We start from the raw sequence: 19107 nt of genomic DNA, 5'->3' as shown, positions 1-19107 counted from the left end.
ACAGTCCTGTCTTCCCTGTCTCATGACTGAGAATTTCAGGCTTATTTCTTGAGTCTCCTAGTAAAGTGCCAGAAAATTTTAGAGGAAAGTAAAGTATCACAAACTCAGTGAAGCATTAATGTGGCATCTGCCCATAGCACATTACATGCTAAGTCCTGGGGTCCAAAATGATAGATAAAATGTGATTTCTGCTCTCACAAAATTGAGTCAAATGGACTAGATATAAAAGGTATGAATATGAAAGTGCTTTGACTGAGATATACACAAAGGCATGTGGGGGCATTTAGCCTGTTCTGGGAATTTAGAGATGATTTTTTGGAAAAGATGAGTAGGAGTTAGATGAACAATAGGGGAAGTTTATTCTAGATAAAAGAAAAAAAGCATGAACAAAAACATCGACATATGAAGCAGCATAACATAGGCAGTAAGAAGCATCCAGTCTTGAAGCAGACTGGTTGGTTAGGAGGGAATCTCTGTATGTTATGTTTAGCTATTCAACACTTAAGCAGTAGAAGAGATTTCTCCAACAGTTTCCATGTACATGGATTATATATGGATATATGGATATATATATATATAGGGATGGATGAAACATATCCTCATGATTCCTAGTTTAGGGAAATATAATTATGTTGCCTAAAACTGTGATATCCAGGGAAGCTCCAAGGTAAGGTCGGTGTCCGTTGCATTGACTGCTCACAGACTGACATTGCCACCTTTACCCAGGGGTTACTTTGAAAACAAGGTATTTTGATGGTTTTTCTCTTAGTTTAATTCTGAAAAAAATAGGTCTTTGAAGCTTAGAATAAAGAGTTAAAAACATCTGGTGAAATATTTGGAGATCTACTTGTAGCATAGGTGAAAATCAATAGAACACTCCGGGGAGATGGAGAGGGAGGGAGGGAGAAAAGAGAGGGAGAGAGAGAAAATTAGAAGCATGGGGAGGGATGGAGGGAAGTGAGAAAGGGAGGGAGGGAGAAAGGGAGAAAAGAGGAACAAAGAGGGAAGGGGAGAGAAGAAAGGAGGGGGAGAGGAAGCTTAAAAGGATTTTAAGCTTGAATTAGCTTCTATAAATCATGTTATATATTTGAAGTAAGAATTTCTTATTTTGAAAATAGTTTAATAAGTTGCTGTGTAGGTTTATCTCATCAATAGTATTATCTAGGGCACTTAAAATGACATTCTTGTGAATAATTTGCACAGATACAATATAAACCCAGTTTATTAGTCATAAAGTAATTAGCATTTATTTTATTTTTATTCAAAGTTCTCACCTGTTGATTTTTTAAATAAAACTAGTGGTAAATGCTAACGCTCTAGAGCAAACCGCTATGAAATCTATAATATGAACATTTTCCAGTGGTGTAGTTATAATCTCGAATGTGATTTTTAAAAAGCAAACTCAGTCAAACCTCTAAGACGAAGTTACATAATAAGCACACACACTGCCATGTAGTCTCCAGAAACAACTCCTCCTATCCCATGGCCTTCTCTGCCCCCCCCCGCTTTTCCCTTCGCCCCCCTTCTTTTCTCCTTCTCCTTTCTGTCTCCCTCTCTTTCCCATTTCTTCCCATCCCTCTTCTTTTACTTTTTTCCTGTCTTCCTTCCTCCTTCCATCGCTGTCTGCCCCTATATCTCATTTCCTTCCCGATGTCTATAGAGAGAATATAATGTAGAGGGAGCCTTACAGTTAGTTTACAAGACTGTTTTTAGCTCCATAGCACCTCTGAGCACTGTGATCGGTGTATCAGAGATAATATTACAAAGTGGTGAGTGTGTAGGGGAATGGGGGAAGAGAGTCATGGTGAGTTGTACCTTTAAATTCTATGGTGAGGATAAGCCTTGCTGGGAGATGGTACTTGTTTATTTATTTATTATTAACATATGATGTATTATTTGTTTCAGGGGTACAGGTCTGTGATTCATCAGTCTTATACAATTCACAGTGCTCACCCTAGTACATACCCTCCCCAATGCCCATCACCCAGCCACCCCATCCCTCCCACCCCCCTCCACTCCAGCAACCCTCACTTTGTTTCCTGAGATTAAGAGTCTCTTACGGTTTGTCTCCCTCTCTGGTTTCGCCTTGTTTCATTTTTCCCTCCCTTCCCCTATGATCCTCTGTCTTGTTTCTCAAATTCCTCATATCAGTGAGATCATATGATACTTGTCTTTCTGTGATTGACTTATTTCTCTTAGCATAATACCCTCTAGTTTCATCCACGTCATTGCAAATGGCAAGATTTCACTTCTTTATGGCTGCATAATATTCCATTGTATATATATACCACATCTTCTTTATCCATTCATCTTTTGATGGACATCTTGGCTCTTCCCATAGTTTGGCTATTATGGACATTGCTGCTATAAACATTGGGGTGCACGTGTCCCTTCGGATCACTACATTTGTATCTTTGGGGTAAATACCCAGTAGTGCGATTGCTGGACCGTAGGGTAGCTCTATTTTCAACTTTTTGAGGAACCTCCATACTGTTTTCCAGAGTGGCTGCACCAGCTTGCACTGGGAGATGGTATTTAAGCAAAACTTGTAGGAAGTGAGGGAGAGAGCCCTATGGATAGCTGGGAGGAAGAGAGGAAGAGAGTTCCAGGCAGGGGAGCAGTCATGTTCAATGGTCCAGAGGAGGAATTGTGATTGGCTTGTTTGAGGAACAGCAGGAAGGCTGGAATGGAGATAGAGAGTGAAAGAGAGCAATAGGCAATTTGGTAAGAAAGGTAACTGGGGCTGGGTGTTGAAATTTATTGCGTTCTTGGCTTTACACTTTGTGAGACAGGGAGCCATTGGAGGATGGGTTCTGTGTCCCCTCTTCCATTTCATTGGTCTTTTGTTCTTGAGTCATTACTACCCTATCGTTATTACTGTGGTTTAGTAATAAATCTTGATACTGGTAAGTTAAGTCTGTTGCTTTGTTTGTTTTCAAAATTGTATTGGCTATTCTTGACCCTTTATTCTTCTATATAAATTTTAGAATCACCTTGTCCGAAACTTATGGGATATTGGTTGGAATTGCATTGAATTTATACATCAACTTGGGGAGAATTGTAATCTTTATGATACTGATAATGATATCTAGGAATTTGATCTGTCTTTTAAAAGAGTTTATATCTTCTATATTTTTCAAATTGAATGTTCTGTAAATTTCTCCATAGAAGCCTATTTTTTATTAATTTATTTTCCTAGTACCTTTTGGTTTTCATTGCTGTTGCTAATGGGGTATTTTTTTTTTCCATTATATTTTGTAAATGGCATGTGGGAACACAGCTATTGCTGATTTTGTGTCTACCAACCTTAAGAACTCTGTTGTTACTTCTATTAGTCTATCTGTTTACATTGAAAAAATCTGAGAGAATTATGTCATCTGCAAATAAAGATAGTATTACCTCTTCCTTTTCGATTTTTTACCTCTTTCTCTTATTACGCTGACTTGGACATCTAGGACAGTGTTGTGTATTAAGAGGAGATATCCTTGTCTTGGGTTTTTAATAGAGTATCCCTCTAAAGTTTTAACATTAAGCAAGGTAATTGCCTTATCTGTGTAAGTTAGATAGTTCCTTTCAGCTCCCAGTTTGCTAAGAGTTTATTTTTTTAAATAATGATTCTTGGATTTTTTTTGAGTTTTAATATATGCTTTTTTTTCTCTGTGTGTTGAGATGGATTCTTTGATTTTTCTCCTTCATCTGTTAATGTACTGTATTACATTAATAGACTTGCTGATGTTAATCCATTATTTTATTTCAACATAAACCCCACTTGGTTGTATTGTAGATCTCAGGATCACTTCTTAATTCAATTTATTATTATTTAATTTAGTAGTTTTGTGTCTTTGTTCGTGAGTGAAATTGTTAGATGTGACTTTCTCTTTTTGTAACTAATTATATCAGGTTTTACTGTCAAAGCTGTGCAGGTCTAAAGGAAAGATTTGGGAGGATTTCTCCTATTTATCATTTGTTAAAACAGTTTGAATAGAGAGACTGATTGTTCCTTGAAAGTTTTATAAAACCTTCTAAGCTGATGTTGAATTGGGTGGGCGTATTTCTTAGTTATTCTTTTCAAAATATTTTCTAAATCTTCTATTTTCATAGAAAATTATCCATTTCATGTGTTTGAGATTTATTGGCCTAAAGTTACGTAAAAGTATTTTCATCATTAAAACATTCCTACTTTATCTGTGGTTACTTCCTCTTTTGGGTTCCCAGAATTGTTCATTTGTGCCACTCCCCCCTTGCACAGGCATGTTCCCTACTTGCTTTCCCCAAATCAGTCACCCCAGTGGTTTGTCCTCACTTTACTTTGCTCAGAGAACAAGTTTGGATTTTGTTAATCCTTTCTATTGCTCTTCTTCTTTTTTCCCCCTATTTTATTAATGTGTTTTTGTCATTATTTTCATCTTTCTGTTTTCATCGAGTTTTTTGCCCCCCCCGCCCCGCTCCCCAACTTCCTGATTTGAATGCTTATCTCATTTTAAGATTTTCTTATAGGCATATGAGGATATAAATTACTCTGTAAGCACTGTTTCTTGCAGATTTTGACATGTATTATTTTCATTGTCATTCAGTTTTAAATATTTTGTGATTTCCATTGTGATTTCCTTTGTAACCTCTGATTTATTTAGAGAGAGCATGTTTAAGTTTCCAGACAAAGGGATTTTATTTTAACCTTTTTCTTCTTTTAAACTGTTGATTTCTAACTAAATTGCACTGTGATTAGAGAAGGTATATATATAGTCTGTGTGGTATCAGATCTTTGAAATTTAGGACTTATTTGTGTCCTACTAGTACCTAGTCCATTTTTGTACTTCTTACATGTGTTCTTGGAAAGAGAATAGATTGTATTTCTGGAAAGCCAGCATATATACTCAATTTTACATATTTTTGTTATTGCTGTTTTTTTGTTAGTTTTGTTTTCTTAATAATTTGCTTATTTTATTAAATACTGAGAAGAGTATGTTGAAATCTATTAATTGCAGATTTGTCAGTTTCTTCTTGTTCTACCAATTTTTTTTTCTTTTCATATTTTTAAGTTCTATGGCATACCATATGGCTGTGTACATACACATTCAAGATTGTTTAAATTTCTTGTTGAATTCCTCTGTTTATTATAATATAATGATGAACCTAAGTTTTAAAAATATTTTATTGTTTTGTTTATTGTTATTTCTCTACTAGCTTTATTTTAATTTGGATTCACCTGGCATATCATTTTCTCCCTTTCATTTTCATTCTTTTGGGGTGGTTTTATTTTGTATGCCTTTTGTAAACATATATAGGTGTATTTACTTGTTTCAGCTACTTTGATGTATCTTTTTGATAGGCAGAGAATGAACAAATAGACCGATCTTTCCAAATTCATCTTCTACTAGTCTTTTTCATTTTCCCAATGATGCAGCCATAATGCCTCTTTATATATATATATATATATTTTTTTTTTTTAAGATTTTATTTATTTGACAGAGAGAGAGAGAGCGAGAGAGGGAACACAAGCAGGGGGAGTGGGAGAGGGAGAAGCAGGCTTCCCGCCCAGCAGGGAGCCCGATGCAGGGCTCGATCCCAGGACCCTGGGACCATGACCTGAGCTGAAGGCAGACGCTTAACAACTGAGCCACCCAGGCGCTCCCACAATGCCTCTTTATAAAGTTTCTTTTAAAATGCCAAATGCTCTCTAACTCAGTTCATTTGCACATGTAGTTGTCTCTTCTTGGAATGGTCTTTACCATGGCCCTCTGTTTTAAAAAGCAAGCCTCAGTTTAAGCGCTCCCCCTTTTCTTAAGAGAAGCTCTTCTCTGACCCATCTCTTTCTAAAATAGCATCCCCCTTATTTTCCTAGTACGTGATTTCTTTTATAGCACAAAAGTTGTTTTTTCATAGATATTTATTGGTGTGACTATAAATACTATTATTACACTAATGATTTTCCTTACATGTTGATTATTTGATATTAGTGAACAGGCGGGGTAAAATAAGGCAGTACCCCTAAAAGAGTAACATGGTCAAGAGAAGGTCGCTAATGGCTGAGGAACCTGGAGCAAGTAAAGAGGAAGAAATAGACTGTTCGTGAATGGGAAAGAATTTGAGTATGGGAGTACCTTTACCTAGAAAAGGAAATATGTAGTCCTCCAGGACTCTGGGAGAGGGTGAGAGAAGTGTGACTGCAGACGTATTTAAGGTATAAAAGAGGTTAAAGAATTGCCTGAATCAGACCTGATTTTACTGAATAAAGAGTGGAGAGTAAATGGAGTTGAGAAGGTGGTGGAATACTTGTCAAGAGATGTGCCCTAAGAGAACAGGGTGAGGCTCCAAGTTTAGTTTGACTGAAGTTAGCAGTGTTGCTGGTTCTCTGTGTTCATGTGTTAGTACCTTGTGGTCCATAGCATTAGGGGGTTAGTATAAATGATGCAGGGGTGGGTGTAAGTTGCATAGTGTGTGATCACACTGATGAGTGAATATATTCTGCGGGGGTGAGTATAGCATTGATTGAAGGTAGAGTGTCATGAATGTACTGTGAACACCATGTTAAGAAGTAGGGAATGAACTCATCCACCTGTGCTCTAAACTAGTGTGACTTTGGGCACAGTCTTCTCCGTGAATTAGAAAGGCGTTGAGCTTGATCAGCCCTTTTCAGTTTACACGTGATGAGAGTGTATGAAAAAGATGAAATTGAGTGAGTAATGGTTTAGGTAAAAGTAGGTGATGGGTGCGAAGAAGCAAGTACAGGTATGGAGCTTGTAATAAGTTTTATCTCCTAACTCTTAATAATAACACTAACATAATGTATCTGTAATTGTTTTGTAGAGTCCCTTGTTTTCAGTGTTCATTCACATTATCTGATTCCTTTTACCAATGTAAAGGTTGGTAGGGATATAAGTTAATACCCCCATTTATAGATAACCTAGTTAGAACAAAGAACATTAAATTTCAAGTCAAATTCCATTTGTGCCTCATTGGCAAGCCAGACTTTTTAGCCCTGTTTCCTTATCTGTAAAATGAGGAGGGTTTTGTATCAGACTACCTGAATTTTACTTTTAGGCAGGTGTCTAGATCAGAGAAATATGACACTTGTTATGTATCTGCATTTTATCAAGGGATTTGACATAATCTTTCAGATTTTCCTTTGTAGACAGGAAATAGTGAATGGGTGGCAGCACCCTAGTGAATTTGTAATTTGGGAGCTATCTGATAAGATGACATAGGATTCTATTCTCAGTGCAGTCTTTTTCACCATTTTTGGCGATGACATAGATAAAGATATTGATGGCTTGCTGATCAAATAGCCAGTATGTTGGATAACAGAATCAGAATCAAAGATGATCTCAGCAGGCTTCAACTAAGAGCCAAGTATGACAAGATGAAACACCATGGATTCTTCTAGTGCACGCCTGTAGTTGGGCCAACAAGCACACTGCACAAGGATTGGAGTCAGGGGCTTCTTTCAGATCTTGCCTCCATTACTCTCTGTGTGACATACGGCCGCACATTCAAAAGCATAAAAGGATATGAATTGTGAATTCTCTTTCTCCCCCAGTCATGCCGTGTCATTCCCCAAAGGCAAATAGGATTATTAGGTTTTTAAAGTGTATCCTTCCAGAGAAATCTTATGCCAGTGTAAGCAAATTGTGTGTGCATATATTTCTCCCCCTTCCCATTTTATACAAGTGGGAGTATATTATTCACACTGGTTTTGTACCTTGTTTTTTTTCCTCAAATTTATGACTTTATGTTGGAGGTTTCTGCATGTCAGTGTGATCATTTTCTTTTAAGTGGTTGCACAGTATTACTTTATAGGGATGAATCATAAAACATAGTTTAGTTAACCAGTTCTTTACTGATGGACATTTTTGCTGTTTTCGGTATTTAACTATTACAAACAATGCTGTAGTCAGTAACTGTATAATAGTTTTATCTATGGGACAAAGTCTTAGCAGTGGTGTTGCTAGGTCAAAGGGGAATTGTACTTTCTAAAGTCATTGTCATCCCTGCCCTCCTGTGTCACATAATCTTAGAAAAAAACAGAATTGTATAGCTGGAAAGGAATATAAATACCATCAAGTTTAGTGGTTCCCAAAGTATGGTCCTTGGGCTGGGAGTAACAGCAGCAGTAACAAATGCAGATTCTTGGGGCCCATGCTGGGCCTCCTGAATCTGAAGGTATGAGGGCCCAGCAATTTGTGCTCACAGTTGATTTTACATATGAGGAAACTATGATCAGAAAGGTGAAGTAACTTAGCACTTGTCTCAAGGTGTGACCTCTGACTTCTTTTTGAAACTCTTTTCCCATCATGTCACATCTTTCCCCCTTTTGGAATTTCCAAACTACATGCTGTTCTTAACAACATCTGCCCTAGCCTCATGCCCTCTCTCTTACTTTTTCCTTTCTCTCTACTACTGAAATCCTATTTTCATTTGTTTCTGTTTTCCTGAAGCACTTGGATCTTCCAATTTGAAAAAATCAGTACATCTTAGCCTTCCTATGGTATTTTGTTTTTATTTCTATTTCTGTATTAGTGTCTGGCTTTATTTTATTGATATGCATTCATATCAGTCTTTTGTTAGCTTATACATATGCTCCTTGAGGGCAAGGATGATGTTTTATTTATCACTTTAGGCCCCTTGCACCTTCCTTGCATTTACTAATCGATAGGTAAATGTTGGTTGCATTTCTTCTCATGCACAGTTGGGAATCAGTGGAATAGATACTCTGGGTTACACTCAATACCTGTAACTCTAACCAGTTTTCTTATAAATATGCTATTGACTACACAGGACAATAGGCATGATAGGGGCAAGTCAGCTCAGACCCTCCACTGAAGTTCATAGATGGAAAATTAACCAATATGTAATCAGTAAATCTACATTTTGGTTCCCTGTGTGCCAGACATAATGTTGTGTGTTGAGGTTGATATGTTTCTAATAAATAAAGGACCATGCATCTTTATAGTTGATACTGTCTTATACATTTAAATTGTAGGTGTCATTTCCACCCTGTGAACTTAAAACTTACAAGTATGGTGTCAAGGGGATGTTTAAATTTTTCAAAATTCTTAAAAAATTTTAGTTACTATCTTGTTTACTCTGTTGTGCTAAGTATCAAGATAGGTGTTTCTATCATTGAAACCTCATATTCTAGTAAAACACACCATTTTCTCAGATTATCTCAACATATTTGTCAAGGAAGAATATAGATGCTTCCCTGTGTGATAGAGTGAAAGTTTTACCATTTTTAGTTCACTTTTTCCTTAAACCATTATAATTTTATATCTAAGCAAAATTTAATGTTTTTAGTAGTACTCAAAGTGCAATTTATAATATTTTAGAGAAATTTTGAGAAGAAGCATGTCTTAGAGATGATTTTTTTAAATGGTAGTTGCCTGGCCTACAGTGATTTTGGTTCATCAGGCAAGTATTTTTTATGAGCTGTCTTGAGAAATGGAGATATTATCACTGGCGTAGGGCCAAAGTTAACAACTTTGAAAGAATGTGCTTCTGTAGTAATTTTGAAATTATTTTTCTCCAAGACACATCATTTTTACCAATTTTAGTTAACTGTGTGGAAAATGGAGAAGTGGAATGCTTTAATAAAATTTTGTGATCAGAAGTAAATTGTAAAAATTTAATATTAACAGCCCATTTAGAGACTTGTATTACCTTAGCAGTTGTATATTGGGAACTTATATACAACTGTGTCCTTAATTGCTATTTTTAGATGAACAATTTTAACCATGTTTAGTGTTGTAAGCTTATAAATTTGATGTTACTGTTATGTCATACCAAACATAAGCAAAACTATTTAATCTTTGTCCCCAAAATCCATTAAACGCCATTTCAGATACTAGTGCATGAGAAGGTAGAAAAATGTTACGATTCTTTTTTTGTCCTAGGAGTGTTTATAGTCAGCATAGGAGACTTTATGCAAATGAAACCGGAGGCAATCTGCACAATAGCTTTCTAAATTTCACAGTGCGGCATAACTATCTAGTATCTTTAATTTAGTTTGTCAGCAAGTTATTGTTATATTATTTGATCAAATCAGTTGGAAGTTTATGCTATTAATATCATCAGAGGCAAGCTTTGCTGGGTGATTGATAAAGTAAAGCTGTATCCCATATATAATTCCTGTGCCTAGCACTCATTTCCTACCAAAATGTAGAGTTGAGTTTCTCATTGTTTCTTTTTTAGTGAGCATTTGTCCTGTGCATTCACATTCTTTCTTCATGGGGAAAGTAATGTATGCACAAGTGTGGAGATTGCCCAACACCAGCCAATTTATTTGATCAATGAAGAGCATATACACATGGCTCAGTCTTCACCTGCACCATTTCAAGGTAAGTAAATGGCAATGTCCTGCCGTCTACCTCTCCCCCGCCAAGTGGATAGCCACCTTGCCCAGTAAGGTTTGCAGAATGAGATATTATCTTAAATGGACATTTTAAAGCTGAGCATAATGGTCAATTTCTGAAGAAGAAAGGAAAGACTACCATTTCATAATGAAAGCTTGCTAGTATTTTGCTGAAAGCTTAGAGCTTATCACATTTACAACATGGTCTTAGGTGAAGTTGTACTAAGGAATAAAATGTAGAGAATTGCCTTCAGAACAAAAGAAGATCAGTAAGTATTTGAAAAATAGAATACTATGAGTAATTGACATCTCTTAAAAATTAAAGGTTTTCATTGTTTTGTTTGTTCCATGGTTTCAAGCACATAATGACTTACAGAAAATTACTGTTTTTGAAATTTCAACCAGAATCCTACTTCTAGAGTTGTATAGTTTCTTCAGTGATGTTAATATCTTTATTGTTTCTTTTAATTAGAGACTACATTGTAGGTATTTGGTTGTAATTTAACTTAATGTGTATATTTTCATTAATTCTCAGCTAATCACCTAGATTTTACCAAAATAACTCCATGTCCCCTTTTTCTAATCATGAATTCTAAATCTTTAGTTTTGTTTTTGGAATTCAGAGTTTCTATGAATAACTTTTTAAATGTTGTAATGTTTAAATGTAAAAATATTAGATTGAACCATCTGGAAAAATCTCTTATGGTTCAATCTAATTTATTACTAGAGATGCCTGGTTGAAGTGGTCCTAGTACATCACAATGTAATTTTAAAAAAACACTGATATTTTAACAGATTTGACTAATATATTTTTATTGACATAATAGCCTGTTATGAATGTTTAGCCTGCGTATTACTTATGATTGCTTTTTGGTTTCCTACAAATGATTCTGATTTAATTTGATGAAAACATCTGTTCCTTGCCCTAAAAAATACTTGAGCCTTTTTTTTTTAAGGTAGAAAAGGACATTGAATCCTCATTTAACTCTCTCCTAATTGTTACCTATTTTTTTTTTTTACCCCCTCTCTTTGTAATACATTTTAAACTATGTACTTTATTATTCTGTAGTTTTTGGTATTTGCTGTGTGAACTATAAAATTCAAAACCCAGTTCCCAAACTGTACACTTAAGAGTTGTACAGTATTTGCATATTATGGATTACCAGAATTATTTAATACTGTGTTTTGTTAACTGTGAAGGTTCTGAGGACCATCTAACTTCATTCTAGACTTTATCACTGAAAATAAAAGCATTTATTTATGATAAGAGCAGAAGGAATTCCTAGTCACGAGGAGAGATAACTAACCTAAGTTGGGAAAGATAATATTAGCAATATCAGGTTTCCATAAACCACTTATTTTAGGTCTTACTGGTTTGTTGCTAATGCCTCGAATCATAGAAGACTTTTGTGGGATGTTATCCTGCTTATTTCTTATGATTGGTGTGGCAGAGGGACATTCTTAGGGCAGGTGTTGGCCTATAAATAATTATAGTGAACATAATTAACCATATTGATGTGGGAATTTCCTAGAAGTATTAATACAGAAAAATTGCCCTTGATTAAATATGTTGGTTGGAATCACTATTTTTATCCTATTTGGATCAGTGAGGAACAACAGAAAGGTACCAAGAAATATGTGATGTCTGCAGCTATCACTGTCTTGAATGATGTAATGTATCATCCAGCTGTTAAAAAAAAATAAAGCCATCCAAAGAAAGAACATCTCATTTAATTATTATGCTGAATTTTTTTAGAAATTAGGATTAAGAAAAAGTTTATTTCCAGAAAAGTATTGTTTGGAAGGTTAACCTCACCCCAAGGTTACAAAGTGGCTGGGTTATATGCAGCATCATGTTAACTACATTTTTGTGGCTAGCTCAGTGAAAATAACATCAGGTCAAACATTGAAAGAGAAAGATAGAGGGACTTTGAGACCTTTACTTGGAGTATAATAAAGTTTTATTTAGAGTTGTTTCGTTAACAGACCTTTAAAACAGTTGTAATTGAAATTACATGTTTCAGACTTGGTACATCAAGACCTTTGCTATTACAAGTTTTATTTATATGTTATTTTTTAAATGACAGCAGATATTTAGGAAGTTTCAGAAGCCCTGTTCAAGTGTTCAAGTCCTAGGCAGGTTTTGGGGTATATGTATTAAATGGTTTTCTTTTGTTATAAAAGATTCAGTGTTTGCATTGTATAAATTCTTATCCAACAGGTGTTTAGATGCTTTTGTAAATAGTTTATATATTGTGTGTTGCTACAGCTGTCTGGTAATTTTTTTTTACCTCCCCCATTTGATTTCCTTAAAAAATTGACGTGTGTTGAGAGGCGTATAGGTAAGAGGTACTAAAATGAGGAACTTTAAAAAATAAGACTTTAAAAGGAGTCAAGAAATAAAGGGCCATATCTAGTAAGTGAGGCTGGGCTTTAGCCTAAATGACCATGTATGTAGCATTACATTGAAGTAGGAGTTATTACTCTGATCTGTAACATACGTTTCTCCTCCCTGCCTTAGTACTGGTGAGTCCTTATGGCTTAAATGGCACGCTCACAGGCCAAGCATACAAGATGTCTGACCCAGCCACCCGTAAGTTGATCGAGGAATGGCAGTATTTCTACCCAATGGTGCTGAAAAAGAAAGAAGAATTGAAAGAAGATGAGGAGTTGGGATATAATGATGATTTCCCTGTGGCAGTCGAAGTAATTGTTGGTAAGAGAAAATATTTTGCCTGAAGAACTTTATTCGATCTTCTTCATCTTTCTTAATTTAAAAAGATAATCACTGAGATTCATCAAAAATAATCTCCATAATTTTCCCATCTTTTTTTTAATTCTCTTGGTACAGTGGTATATGCCGAGTAGTTACCTTGCCTGAAGCGCCAGTGGTCCCTGTGTTCCAAGTGCTATTATCATAATGTTGGAGACATGTTTAAGCAGCTATTAACTTAGGAAGGAATGGAGCACAGCACTTTTGGCAGTACCTAACGAGCACCTCATTTTCGTCATTGAGCTTTGACTCTGACCACTAGAATGATAAAGTTGGCAGCCTGGTGTGACCTTTTTCTCAGGCTTGGTTCACTCCTTGCTCTTTTTCCTTACAGGTGGTGTTCGGATGGTTTATCCTTCGGCATTTGTTTTGATCTCTCAGAATGACATCCCAGTTCCTCAGAGTGTTGCTGGTGCTGGAGGCCATATTACAGTGGGGCAGCAGGGCCTCGGTAGTGGGAAGGACCCAAGTAACTGTGGGATGCCTCTTACCCCTCCCACCTCTCCAGAACAGGCTGTCATAGGTGAGTACAATCCAGAAATGTACTCCTCCAGGTAGAGGAGATCACAGAAAACCATGTAGCTCCCTTGCCATGGAACAGATGAGTAAACTCACATTGAGAAATGCCTTATGCAAGAGGTGGAGGTAGAGTGACGTGGGAATTTTGCAAAGCAGAGGAGGAAAATTTTCAACAAACAGAATCGATGTGCTTCAGAATTTTAATTGTGCCCTGTTCATCTGTTTATTCCAGTTAGGCAGTGTAGTTGTTTCCCTTAAGTTCTGTACATACATCTGTCCCTTTACACACATGTATGCACATGCACACACACAGACATACACAATCAGGGGACAAGGTGTAGGCTGCTCTTTTTTTTTTTTCTTAAACAAATGGAGAACACTAGATCAGAAAATGGCTGAAGCATTTGCCCAGCTGGCTATTGACAGCCAGGGACAAGTCTGGGATAATTCTTTTCTCGTTACATTATAAAGGTACTCTAGCATTCAGAAGCTCTCAGTAAAACGCCTTGTTCTGTCAGTAATCTGTCTACATTACTGATAAGTATTAGTTATATATGAAACTTTAAAAATTTTCCTTCATGAAAAAATTCAGAAAGTGTTTAAATTGGGAACATTTTGCCATCTTTAGAGTAGTATATATTCTGTATTAACTTTTTGGTTGTTGTAGTTGACTTTGTTTTAATTGGAAATCTAGTCACTAAGGAAAGGATATTCATCAGACTTGAGCTGAAGTGAGATTATATATAGGCTTTTCAATGTGGGCCATGTTAGCAAAAGCATCAGAGTAGATAAGGTCTTGGCTGCTGAACTGAAAACAGAGTATCCAGCATGATACACACTACGTGGCTATTTTCATGAGATTAGATAAGACAGTATTTCAGAGTTTCTAGCATGGTGCTTGGCATGTGGAGGGTATTCAATAAATGTTCATGGTTAAGCAATATATTGGGGGCAAGTATAGACATTGTGATTGAGTGCACCTAATTTAAAAATCTGGCTATCTAGCTTTTACTAGGTGAGTTGGCCTTATGAAATTCTCAAGCTTGGCCTGAGCCTCCGTTCCTTCCCTGTTAAATACTATGTACTTGACAGAGCTGTTACACATACTAGGTAAAGTACTTGACAGCGCTCTGTAGACAGACAGCAAAGCAGTATATAAATGGTGGCATAAGCAATTGGAAGCAGTACTTAAAACACGATTATGTTACCTAGAAGGAGTTACTCAGATACGCTGTGGAAGGCATAGAAATGGGCAGCCGGCAGCCTCTGTCTTTAGGAGCCATGCAGTTGCTAAGACAGTAAAAAAAAAAAGGGACATCCAACTCTAATATGGTGGAGCAGAGAATTTGGAAGATCCCCTGTGAAAGGATTTGCTCAATTTTTATTAAAAAAGAAAACAAAAAAAAAAAAGGAAAAAGAAAAAATATTTTACAGGCTTTTTAATAATCATCATAGAGAAGATATATATATATATATATTTTTTTAAGATTTTATTTATTTATTTGAGACAGAGAGAATGAGAGAGAGAGAGAGCACATGAGAGGGGGGAGGGTCAGAGGCAGAAGCAGGCTCCCTGCCGAGCAGGGAGCCCGATGCGGGACTCGATCCAGGGACTCCAGGATCATGACCTGAGCCGAAGGCAGTCGCTTAACCAACTGAGCCATCCAGGCGCCCCGAGAAGATATATTGATATAGAGACTAGAATTATCAGTATTTTGACAAATTTTGATGACATTTCGTATTGAAGTTTGGATTTTAAATAACTGCACTACATAAGTTGTCGTCAGTTTTTGTTTATCTGTTTTTGTTTTGCCTGGTACTTAGGGATATTTGTATTCAGCTTAAAATTGAAAGCCTGCTGTATGCATGATGTCCTGGCATCTGATCAGTTAGGAACTCTAAATTTCACAGTTCAGAAACACCAGGTTTTGTTTACTGTGGTTTTCAGTGTGGACTTCCTAACTCTGGGTATTCAAATTACTTCCTCTCTGACTCTATGTATGTCATTGTGCTAAGCCCTGGGTAAATAAATCCCCTGATGCCTCCTCAGTCTCTAAAACAAACTAACTAAATAAAAGCAACTGGAATCTTTGTTGTAAAATGCATTTGTCTTAATTTTCACATCATGATACAATGAATTATAGCTTAGGACTCTTAATGTTCTATCAGAGACAATTCTGGTCAGCCTTGTCATTCTGCAGTTGACTAACATTGAGCATTGCTATGTTTTCCTAGATACAGGACAAAATGGGTTCCCTTTTCTCCTAAAATGGCCAAGAATCTCCTAGATTATCAGAGGACCTAGGAGGGCCAACTGGTTTTGGTGAAATCATTCATGCCTTATGTGGATAGGTGCCTCCGCTTGCGGTCTTTGGAGATAATTTTGAGAAACAGTATTCAATATATGTTTGACAGCATAGAGTATAGGTCTGGTCTAATTCCCTATGAGGTATCATCCACATTTTAGTTAAATCATTAAAAGCTACTGAAAAGCATTAACCCAACTTTAATCCGAAAAGATCATGCCTTATTTTCCTCACCCCTCTCACTTTTTGGTCATAAATTAATCCCGTATGATATCATGGACGTATGATCTCTTTAGCTAAATTGTAAGGTGTTTGGGAGCAAAGGGCTATATGTTCTACTTCTGTTTGTTTCACTACTTGTCCTACTTTTATAATAAGCATTTGAAAATCCATTGTAAAATTGAAATGAATTATTTTGTACCACAAACCAAGTCAGGGAACTTTTAAGATGAAAGCAATGAAAGACCAAATTTTTGTCTCCTTTAATTTATCTAATTTGTAATATAATAATACTTTTATAGGGAACAAGCAATCTTCAGTTCCTGAGAACGTAAGCATTTTGATACTGGTTTTTGGGTTTTGTTTGTTTGTTTATTTATTTATTTTTAAATAGAGCTAAGCCTAACCATTCAACTCATATAGTGGTTGTGTTCCAGCGTATCAGGACTATTAATTTGTGGTATAAGGTTGTTTGTTTGTTTTTCCGATGAGGGTGGAGATTTCCAGAGTGCTTAAAATTGATTATTTTGGTCAAGATGTTTTGTATCATAGTTCTATTGAGAATAAAACCCACAATGTATTTATGAAGTCAAATAGATGAAAGTAATTGAATCAGAATTTAATACTGGAAATTGACTTCAGTATTTGTCTTGTATGAGATAGAAATAGTAAAATACTCATAATATAACCAAAAACCAGTATTACCAGTAATCATAGTGGACCTAATAGAAAGAAATGGGAGTACATACCAACCATAGTTGGAAAAGCTAAGTGGAGTTATTAGAAACTAGTGAATAATCCTCTGATACAGAATGTCGAGATAACCTCTTTCAGTGTTTTAGCACTAAGATATTTCATAAATAGTGTCAGGCATAAGGACAAACAGTTCCACACACAAATTTGAAATTTGACCTTGTTAAAAGCTTTGTGCCATTAAGTTCTGTCTCCGACCCAGGGCGCTATGTGCAACTGTTACACAGCTTTTAAGCTAAATGAGCAGAAAGCTCCCTCTGCTGTTTTGTTCTGCCTTGAAAGTTATTTATTGCATTGTGGATTTAAAAATTTAAAACAATCTATTCATATTTACATCTTTAATACTGTGATGTATGAGCCTTTACAAGTAAGTTATCTCCAATATCTGTAGAGTCGAATGCCTCTGTTATGGGTATGCCCTTGGGTTGTGTGAGTATGTGAGTGTTGACGTGATGAACTATTTTAGGGAGAACACAAAGAACCATACAAAGTGCCAGTACACACAAATTATGCTCAGAGCTACAGATAGTGTTATTGCCAGGGGGTAGGGGCAAAGCTACATGAAGAATATAAGTTTCAAAACTCAAAACATTTCTGTTAAGTAAGCTTGCAGTCTGTGCGTACTGGTAGACCTTTTCAGAATTTTTACATTCCCAAATTGTCTTTTCCAGGGGAGAGTGGAGGTACACAGAGTGCGGTCAGTCACCTGGGCTCCCAAGATGGGGGGATGATAACTATGCACAGTCCAAAGAGATCGGGGAAGATTCCTCCAAAACTCCACAATCATATGGTCCATCGAGTCTGGAAGGAATGCATCCTCAACAGAACCCAGTCCAAGTATGACTTTTGCATTACGTCTGGATCATGGTTTAGTAACACCATCTCTTTGGTTACTATGTGAGGAGTGTCAATCACATTGTACCATTGTGTGACCAAACCTGAGGGGTCACTGGATTAGTAGATCATCTTTTTTAACATAATAGTGCCAAATTCAACGCAAGGATGTTAAAGATGTTTACTTGACTTGATTATCTAGGAAATTTTGACGTTCCTGATTATCTCAAGATTGGCACATCTTGAGATTGACATTTTTTAGCACAGATAGCTTAGTACAGTAGTCAGTGGGTTTGGTTTTCCTTTGTATACCAATTTATGAATGTTTTCTTTTTACAACGGGAGATGACCTTTGTCACATTTTCTGTGACATTGGCTGTCTGTTTTTAAATGACAATACAGTTCTGAACTGAACTGATGACAAAGGGGTATTTACCACCTGCTGTGCTTCTATTGGTTGATTTGGGGAAGCCATGTTCTTTTCTTCCCCTACCTGACTTTGCTTCCGTTCTCCCCTACCTCTCCTATTGCTCTTCTCCCTGCCTTCCTTAACATATTTTTGGAAAAGAGGAAGAATTGATTCTAAGAAGAGACTGCTGGTGGTGATTATTTTAATTACATGAATGATAACAAATAGTCAATAAATACTCTTCCACTTACCAAGATTTATGTAAACATATTCAGCATATTTTCACATACTTGATATAACTGAGATGTCCCCTTTCTGGAGTGAGGCAGTAAACAAAGGAGTTTTCGTTCTCTAGAACAGAATAAATTTGGACACTCTTGCCAAAAACTGCTAAAAAGTCCACTCCTTTTACAAATCAGTTAAATGTTTCTTCAGTCACTACTACTTAAGAGTTTTACATGCAGATATAAAACCTGTCATGTGGATCTAGCTTTTAGGAAATTCATACTATATATTTGTTTCTCAGTGAATTGGTTCTAGAGTAGGCTCCTGCAGAAGATACAGTACATAAAATCTAAAATAATTGCAGTGGGAGATTATATGTCATGTTCTAGAATTAAAAAGATACCTTAAAAATGATCCTTTGCTCTAGAATAATTGGTACAGATGTTTTCACCTCTATCTACAAGCCTGGATAATTTCCAAGTTAACATTTTCTTTTTCTTTTCCTCTCATTTACTGTCTTTGATTTTTATCACCACTAACCTGTCACCTCCACCAGCTCTAGCAGCCCCTTGAATCAGCAGCACAGAACAGGGCAGTGAGACAGCCAGGAGGGCGAAGGAGGGTGGAGAGCCAGAGAAGTCCCTCTAGAGCAGAAGTCCCTCTAGAGCAGAAGTCCCTCTAGAGCAGAAGTCCCTCTAGAGCAGAAGTCCCTCTAGAGCAG

General features: G+C 36.4%; 1 protein-coding gene across 4 annotated transcripts in view; it reads left to right on the top strand.

Annotated features, from left to right (window-relative positions):
• The window catches only part of MED13L (mediator complex subunit 13L), a 301327-nt gene that overhangs the window by 225287 nt on the left and 56933 nt on the right, over positions 1-19107 (top strand). For all 4 annotated transcript variants that reach the window (XM_035017068.1, XM_035017069.1, XM_035017070.1 and 1 more), the window contains 4 exons: positions 10189-10334; positions 12870-13064; positions 13456-13644; positions 17590-17755. In XM_035017068.1, coding sequence (XP_034872959.1) covers positions 10189-10334; positions 12870-13064; positions 13456-13644; positions 17590-17755 — 696 coding nt within the window. The remainder of the gene's footprint in view (positions 1-10188; positions 10335-12869; positions 13065-13455; positions 13645-17589; positions 17756-19107) is intronic.

Source organism: Mirounga leonina, unplaced genomic scaffold (genome assembly GCF_011800145.1).
Source record: "Mirounga leonina isolate KUSES-001 unplaced genomic scaffold, KU_Mleo_1.0 Mir_171, whole genome shotgun sequence".
Lineage (NCBI taxonomy): Eukaryota > Metazoa > Chordata > Mammalia > Carnivora > Phocidae > Mirounga > Mirounga leonina.
This window is presented reverse-complemented; position numbering and strand designations above follow the sequence as displayed.